The 9,407-nt window shown below is 37.9% G+C and overlaps 2 protein-coding genes across 3 annotated transcripts in view; both read left to right on the top strand.

Annotated features, from left to right (window-relative positions):
* The window catches only part of LOC309478174 (uncharacterized protein), a 253,102-nt gene that overhangs the window by 11,827 nt on the left and 231,868 nt on the right, over positions 1–9,407 (top strand). The window lies entirely within an intron of this gene.
* On the top strand, positions 118–5,262 carry LOC309478168 (uncharacterized protein; the record flags this gene model as incomplete). Its single annotated transcript, XM_082141762.1, has 2 exons — positions 118–233; positions 4,364–5,262. The coding sequence occupies exons 1-2, from the start codon at positions 176–178 to the stop codon at positions 5,260–5,262; spliced, it is 957 nt and encodes a 318-aa protein (XP_081997888.1). The 5' UTR covers positions 118–175.

Genomic DNA, 9,407 nt, shown 5'->3' with positions numbered 1-9,407 from the left:
AATGAACAAATGAAACCTGGTAAACCGAGTTTTAATGTATTTAAAATAGTTGTACTTTTTATAAACAAAGAGAGTTTAAATGCTGGGGAATATTGATTCCCATCTTCCCACAAGAGAAGAAGAAGCAAGCAGGAGGAATTACTCCTGGAGAAACTACTGACATACTATTGTAAAGATGGAGATTGAGGAAGAACCCTGCAGAATAAAAGATGAAGATACAGAGGAACAAATAGGTTGGTGTTTTCCTTCATTCTCTTTAATGACTGATGAGGAACATTAAGATTATATTAAAACTCACATATCCTCCTGAGACCCAGGCATAGACATTTGTTCTTCTTTAGAGGACATTATATTTTAGTGAATTTCTCTGAGATCTTCATACATGTCACAGTCCTGTAAAGAGCACATGCAGGGCTTTACAGAGATACCAAATGTTTAGAGGTTACACGATTAAAAACTCCCTCTACTTGGACTTTAAATATGACTGACAATGACTGAATGATCAAATTTACCACTCTTTTTGAAATATATTTAATTATCATTAAAATCTAAGTAATTTTCAAATTGTCATAAATGAACATCTCAGGAAACCGTTATGGGGTTTCAAATCAGAATAGGACTTACAGCATGTTTATCAGGCATTTTGGGGAGACAACAAGTGAAAAGGGAAAGAAATTGCATATCAATATTCCTATTAAATATAAGATATTTTAATGAAAATGTTGCCAAGTTAGTTTTTTACTACATGTGGCCACAAGAACACATTCATATTCAACGTAGATACATTGTATAGAATGGGATTACACGTTTATGGCATTTTTACACACATAATGCTTAAAGTAAAATAGTTGATCAAATCTGTTATAGCTTTCATATACTTCATAATCATCTGTATACAAAGTTTGGTTAACAACAGTCTGAAACTTATAAAGTAAAAAAAAAGAAAAAAAGAAACTTGTTTTTGCCTGTACATATCTTATCATATTTATTTCTTAAAATGAGTCCTGGTGTCCTCTACAGACATAGCATAAAACATGAATAAAAAGGCTGGAAAGTTTGTAGTTCGGTCGGATATGGCAATAGCAAAGAAGGTAAAACGAGGCACTGATGTAAAGAGAGAGAGAGCGCACTTCTGTTGAATGCTCTTGTTTTTTAATTGTTCACTCAGCACACAACAAAATTTGGATTAAAACTAAATCGTAAGTGCAAGTAAAAACATCAACTGTTACAGGATTTATGTATAATGAGTGGTTCCCTACATTATTACTGGACGTACATGGTGTTTTCAATATGTTTTCTGTGCTCAAACATCTGACGATGCGAGCCCAGACGACTTCCTCTCAGACAGAGATATAGCCTATTAAATCGAGTTCTTTAATGTTTTCTTGCACTTGGATGCATAAATTCTCACAAAATTATGTCAAAATGTCTGTATAGGCAAGTATTCTTGTGAAACATAGTTAGTTATGTCTTAAGGGAAGGTAATATGTTGAAAAGAAAATACATGTTTAACCCTTTAAAGGGATAGTTCACTTTGAAATAAAATTTTGGTATGTTTTAGCTTACCTCAAGGGCATCCAAGATGTAGGTGTCTTTTTTTCCGCAGTAGTTTCAATTTTGATATTTTTAGGTCAAACCGTTCTTGTCTGTCAGTCATATAATGCAGGTCGATGGTCACCACCTCAAAGAGCATGCACAGAGTCCAAATTAAAACAATTCCCCATCGTCCAAATTAAACAATTCCCCATCGTAAGTACACATTGATGGCCTAAGACACGAAACGAGCGGTTTGTGTGAGAAAACGAACAGTATTTATATCGTTGTTACCTCTTATACACAGCCATGTCCAAGTGATCTGAGAGCGTGGGCGGGTATAGATATATACACTAGATGTCGCCTTGGCTACGGTTTCGTTCCAATGAACTGCAGTAGCCAAGGCGACTTCTATTGTATATATCTATACCCGCCCGCGCTCTCAGATCACTTGGATGTGGCTGTGTATAAGAGGTAACAACGATATAAATACTGTTCGTTTTCTCACACAAACCGCTCGTTTCGTGTCTTAGGCCATCAAGCCCTGAAGGCATTTTTAGAGTTTTTTTTTCTTCTGAGTGACATACACAAAAGACTCTTAACACCAAAACTATACCAAAGAGAGTAAAAAGGTAGATAATATAATTTCATAGAAAACTTTTTTTTTTTAAATGGAGGGGGGGAAAAAAGTGCATTTGGACATTCTTATGCTGAGAAATTGCTGATAAAAAAAAAAAAAATATATATATATATATATGTGTATTTTTTTTGTACATATCTTTCTTATTTGACATGCAATAACTCAAAACTGTAGTGATGGCATAAAGTAGTCAAAATGTTTGGACTCCTTTAAATTGTGAGAATCTGCGGTAAATAATGATGTGCCATTTTCCATGATTGAAGCCTGTTTCATGAAGTTATGAAAAGTTTAACATCATCAGAACATCAGTTCTGGCAGGTCACGTTAGTCAAGCTCGCATCAGCTGATCCACGTCTACCTATAGCAGTGGTTCTCAAAGTGTGGGGCACGCCCCCCAGGGGGGGCTCAAGGTTACTGCAGGGCGGGAGATCAGCAAAAAAAAAAAACAGCCGCTACGTTACTATGGCATTCAAGTGCGTGAAAGCGGTTATCGCTCTGCCTTTATAAAGCGGCAACGGACGGCAATTACTCTGAATCGTTCTTCTTCAGACCGTTGGAACAAGCCCAACATAGAAGTTGCTCGCCATAGAAAAACACCTCTTCAGCGGACCGAATCACAAGCTGCTATTGTGAACGCGCCACTCCGCTGCTGCTGTGCGCGTTCCGGTGAGAAGACCAACAAGAAGCTGAGCTCGTTAGGCACTCTCCAAAGCTGCTATAAATTGGCGCTTTTATATAGTGTCCATCCAAAGCATCACTTAACTATTTAAATGTTGTTGTTTATTTAAATGAAAAGTTCTGGTCTATTATTCTCTCTTACTGTTATGATTCAATGACATGACAAATTGTAACTATTCCTGTTTTTTATTGCACGTTTTTAAATGTAATTTTTTTTTTTTTCGCTTTTATATATATTTAAAGGGGGGCGCGACCAAAAACGTTTGAGAACCACTGACCTATAGGAATATGACGCCTATCACTGTATTCATGTATAAGCTCCTTCAGTATAAGCGTTTCTCAGGAGCTAATTACCCTCCTCTATCCCCAGCTCCTCTCGTCAGTCAGGATTTGGCTTTCTGATTCCCCCTGAATCAGACTAAAATTCTCTAATTATGTTGTACGTTAAAATTAATTAATGATATCTGCAATACATTCATGTTGGTTCTTTCCGTTTACCCTAAGGGGGATTATTGCTGCTCTCCCTGCTCTTATCCATGCTAGGCTGCCTCTTGCCCAGAACACAACCATACCGCCAATCCAAATGTATGCTAACTATCAATCGTATCCGTATATTATTGACATATGGGTTTTGCAGGGCTTGACGTACAAAAACTCACTCAAGTTTAGTCAAAGCCCAAAACTACTATACTTGTATTCTACTCCATAAGACCTTTCAAATGACACATGACTATCTATGATGTTTTTTACACATTACAGTACAAAAAAGTAAATTATGCAACTTATTTTTTTTTTGTCAGCAAATAACTCAGCACTACTTAGGCTTTCAAATGACACCTATTTTGTGTTGATCAAAGCTAGTTGGCGCCCGCGGGCAGTGCTCTCCGGTTTAGAGGGATTACTCAGCACTCGTTAAGAGTTGATTGAAATGGTTAGATGTATTTCTAAACTTTAAAATGATACATATTTTGTGTTATTCCATTCAGTGGTTGCCTAGTAATTTGGTTATAATTATTTTTCAGTACATTTCGGGCTTAAAGGGTTAACAGTATGTTGAAACTCTTAAAGTGACAGCAGCCTAATAAACCTACTGTTTTTTTGTTTGTTTGTTTTTTTTGGTCCTCAATGTTGATCTAACAACAAAAGAAAGAGAGAATCACTCACTGCTCTTGACTGGTTGAGCCCTGCAGGAGCAGCTCTAAATATTCACTGTGCTTTCAAATTAAAGATAAAATATTATAGAGCTATAATATGAAGAGGGAATGTAGCCGTAGCTCCTACAATACATGTTAACAGGCATAATTAGGCATGAAAATAACTTAAAGAAATATCTATTTGCTAAGCCAAACAATTTGATTCAGATTCTTCGTTTTCTCTTCCCAATATAAAAAAAAAAATTAAAATGCATTAAAAACAGATATAGTACAAAAAATTTAAATGATCGGTATCTGACTTGTTCTGGAAAAAGATCGGTGCATCCCTAATTTTGGGAATTTAATATGTTGCTTTTAGACTCGATGGAAGTGAATGAAGACAAACGGCATCATTTCACAAATGAAGATGGAAATGCAGTTGTTTCAAAGACCGAAGATAATTTCACACAGAAACAAGCTGGAAAATCTGGAATCGAAGGATCTTTCACCTGCTCTGAGTGTGGAAAGAGTTTCAGACATAAATCACAACTTAACAGACACATGAGAATTCACTCTGGAGAAAAACCGTTCACCTGCACTCAGTGTGGAAAGAGTTTCAGACATAAAGGACACCTGAAGGAGCACACAAGAATTCACACTGGAGAGAAAAAGTTCTCCTGTTCTGAGTGTGAAAAGAGTTTCCGTCGCAAAGAGGACGTAAATGTGCACATGAGAATTCACACTGGGGAAAAACTGTTCACGTGCTCTCAGTGTGGAAAGAGTTTTATTCATAAAGGACACCTAAATGTGCATGTGAGAATTCACTCTGGAGAAAAACCTTATACATGCTCTCAGTGTGGAAATAGTTTCACATCTAAAAGCGTTCTCAACAATCATCTGCACACTCACTCTGGAGTGAGATCATTCAGCTGTGATCAGTGTGAGAAAACATTTGTTTTTGCATCAAGCTTAAAAACACACATTAAAACTCATGCTGGTGTGAAGCCTCACTTTTGTTCTTTTTGTGGAAAGAGTTTTTCACGACTGCAGACTTTAAAACAGCATGAGCGTGTTCATACTGGTGTGAAACCTCATGTGTGCCCTGACTGTGGGAAGACCTTCACTACATCCAGCAACTTAAAATCACACCAGAGAGTTCACACTGGAGAGAAGCCGCACCAGTGCTCACACTGTGGAAAGAGTTTCTCTCGGTCAGATTCCCTGAAAGCTCATGAGAGAGTTCATACTGGAGAGAAACCGCACCAGTGCTCTTCATGAGAAAAAAAAGTTGCCCGAAGTTGTCTAATGAGCAAATGTTCATGTTCAGGGGCCTCATTTATAAACGTTGCGTACGCACAAAAGAAGGCGTACGCCGCTCTCTACGCAATAATTGGTATTGGTATTTATAAAAAGCAAACTTGACTAGAAAATGTGCGGTCCTTCACGCAAACTCTGACCCAGGCGTACGCACAAAAACGGGTGAAATGAGAAATGGCGACACCGTCGGCAGAGGGAAGAAACACGTGAAAGTGTGTGAAACTGTAGACCGTTGTGTAAAAGAAATGGCAATACTGCCTCTCATAAATAACATGAAGACTTCACAAAGCAATAAGTCTTACAATTAACAGCCTACACGAACACCCGTCTGATCGATCTGCAGTGTAAAACAAACAAAATCAAATGAAGATTACAACAGAAATGCAAATGAACACATATTTGCAAAAAGAAAAGTGAAATATGTTAAGCAATAATATTGGCATGTTATGCAATTCACCACTCCACTTAATAGGGATTCCCCAATAATTGCCGCCAGTCTCTCATCAAGAGGGGTCAGCTCCGGTGTCCCCTTTCCCCCACCCGTGGCAGACACACTCTGGCGATGGAGCGCTAGACGCTTTTTTGCCTCGACTTTGATGTCCGACCATTTCTTTTTTATTTCGGCCACGGTCCGAGGTTGTGAGGCTGCAGCATTAACGGCGTCTGCAACCTTTAACCACTCAAGTGCCTTTTTGGCATTAGTAATGCCCACACTGTGCCCTCCAAACATCATTTTACTCCTCTTTTCCACCTCGCCAACGATAATTTCTACTTCACATTGAGTGGAGTTACGTTTCTTGGTTTTCCTCTCTGTGTTTGCCATGATTTCGCAATCGATGAATATTAACTTGTGGGCGTTTCACGGACTATTTATGGGCAACTATGGGCGTGACATGAAGCCGCAAAAGCTGCGCTACATATAAGCCGCGTTTCCACCGCAGGAACTTTCCCCAGGAACTAGGAACTTTGGGCTGGTACTCGATGTGTTTACACCACAGGAACCAGGGTCTAAATGAAGTTCCGGGTAAATATTTCCCCCTCCGATAGTCCCTGCTCATGAGGTAGTACTTTTTCAAAGTTCAGGAACTTTCAGGGGTGGGACTTGTGCGCTGCACAAGCTGATTGGTTGCGTTCACGCCACATTTTGGTTGGATGACTCCACGCAGCATTTTATTTATTTTTAACCTCCCTTTTAAAAAAATCTATTGCGGTTCGTGTCGTGGCTTCATGCAGTAAGAGTTGTCTGTCTGCAAATATGGAATTTAATTAAAAAACTGGTGGACTGGCGACGAGTTTCAGGCTTTATTAAGGGTATTTGTGGAAGAGGAAACTTTCTGCGCGGTCGTCCCAGCCATCTCACGGTCAATGTCCGCAATAGCTGATAACATACAAATTTTATATCTAACGTTAGCATTACGAGCTTACTGAACACGCTTTATCAGTGCTCGTCTCTTTTCTGCCACAGCTTTTATTATTAAGTCATTATGTTTACACATTGTCATCTATTGCAAGGCACTCCAAACCATGTTACAAATTTACTATAACAGGATTGAAATAGCGCTTTGAGGTTAGTAACAAACAACTATTTACAAGACTGTCACTATTTATGATTGATAGACAGGGTTCAGGCTTTTTTTTAAGCGTATTTGCGAAAGAGGAAATTTTTGTGAATCTAAAAATAAAATGTCAAGGCCCTTTTTGAGTATAGACATGCAGATACAGGTCATTGAAAGTGCTTGAATTTATTAATTGCAAGAAGTTTTCTGGAAAAAATTCCATATTATTCCCTCCGTTCCGCTAATGTATTTCGCCAACACTTCGTGGCCTATGCACACTAGCTTGCTTGATTTACATTAGTTACATGCATTTACGCATTGTTTAGTGTTTCCCGCGTGAGGTACTTTGTGTTACGTTGCCATGACGTTTCCCGCACTAAACTACTACGATGGAACCTCAACGTTTCACAGGTTCACACCGAACCCAAATATGTTCAGTCAATGACTGTATATTGTGTTCAATAAACATAAAACATTTGTAATAATCTGTTGCCCAAATATTTTATTTATTGTTATGTTGAATTGCTTTGCTTGTTAAGATAATGTCAACCCACGAGGCAGGAAAAACTTAAAAGCATGTTCATATATCTTAAAACATCTGGTTACATGAGCCTAAGCTCTTTTCAATAAAATCCAGGCAAAAGTTAATATCAGATCATTTTAGAATACAGTATAGGATGCACCGAATATTCTTCAGTTTTATCCAAAATAGAAACATGACAAATAGAATATCAGATCTCTGTCATATGGCCAAAAATAAATGCAAAAAACTGTACTTAGGGACTGTCTCTAAAATTATTATACACGTTTCTAACTTCAATAGCATTTGAAGAGAATGACTTCCAGTCGTGAAAACCAACTGTAAAATGTCCATGTTGTTGTTAGGCATGATGCACACCTTTTAGATTCTTGATATTTAATAAAATAAAAATGGTCAAATCATGTGCAAATATTGCTATTTTTTTCACTACCATGTGCACAAAATTGCCATAATTTAAAGCTCTTTAGCATCTGAAGAGAAAAGTCATTCTCATATCAAGTAAAGGTACTGTTAGCAATGGAAACGCAAGCCAGATTAGTGTTTACCGTCTCGAATCGTTCTGGACTACTCGGTGGAAACGAGCCCTTAAATGTGGGATTTTACTGAAAGTTTGTTTCTATATATGTTTAATCTGACAAGTTTCGAAAAATGTATTTGTCTTGATCCAATGGCTTGTGACTTCCTTTTTTTGTTCTCAGTTTATGCATTTAAAGTAAATGTAAATGTAATTTTCAGTTATGGATTAAAACTACAAACAATTCAGTGAAGTAAAAAAATAAAAAAATGTAATCTGCTCTATTAAAATCTAACACTGCCAACAGAAATAGATTATTTCTGGATAAGACCACATTAAGCAACTATAGACCGATCTCAAATCTTCCTTTCATAGGCAAGATCATTGAAAAAGTTATCTTCAATCAGCTGAACAAATTCTTAAGCTCGAATGGATACTTTGATAATTTTCAATCTGGTTTCCGACTGCATCACAGCACAGAGACAGCGCTCATAAAGATAATAAACGATATTCGCTTAAATACTGATTCAGGCAAATTATCAGTGGTGGTACTACTCGGCCTCAGTGCTGCATTTGACACTGTCGATCATAACATACTTCTTGACAGGCTGGAAAACTGGGTGGGGCTTTCTGGGATAGTCCTAAAATGGTTCAGGTCATACTTAGATGGGAGAGGTTATTATGTGAGTATAGGAGACCATAAGTCTGAGTGGACATCCATGACATGCGGAGTCCCTCAAGGCTCAATTCTTGCGCCACTCCTGTTCAACCTGTATATGCTCCCAATGAGCCAAATAATGAGAAACAACCAAATTGCTTACCACAGCTATGCAGACGACACACAGATCTACTTAGCCCTATCGCCTAACGATTACAGCCCCATTGACTCCCTGTGCCAATGCATTGATGAAGTCAACAGTTGGATGTGTCAAAACTTTCTTCAATTAAACAAAGACAAAACTGAAGTTATTGCGTTTGGAAACAAAGATGAAGTTCTCAAGGTGAACGCATACCTTCTCTCTAGGGGTCAAACAACTAAAAATCAAGTTAGGAATCTTGGTGTGACACTAGAGTCAGACCTTAGTTTCAGTAGTCATGTCAAAGAAATAACTAAATCAGCATACTATCATCTGAAAAATATTGCAAGAATTAGATGCTTTGTTTCCAGACAAGACTTAGAGAAACTTGTGCATGCTTTCATCACCAGCAGGGTGGATTATTGTAATGGACTCCTCACTGGCCTTCCCAAAAAGACCATAAGACAGTTGCAGCTCATACAAAACGCTGCCGCCAGGATTCTGAGCAGAACCAGAAAATATGAACATATCACACCAGTCCTCAGGTCTTTACACTGGCTCCCAGTTAGATTTAGGATTGATTTCAAAGTATTATTACTGGTATATAAATCATTCAATGGCCTAGGACCTCAATACATTGCAGATATGCTCACTGAATATAAACCCAACAGATCACTCAGATCATTAGGATCATATCA

The sequence above is a fragment of the Leuciscus leuciscus genome (assembly GCF_965113295.1).
Source record: "Leuciscus leuciscus genome assembly, chromosome: 16".
In the NCBI taxonomy this organism is placed as follows: Eukaryota; Metazoa; Chordata; class Actinopteri; order Cypriniformes; family Leuciscidae; genus Leuciscus; species Leuciscus leuciscus.
This window is presented reverse-complemented; position numbering and strand designations above follow the sequence as displayed.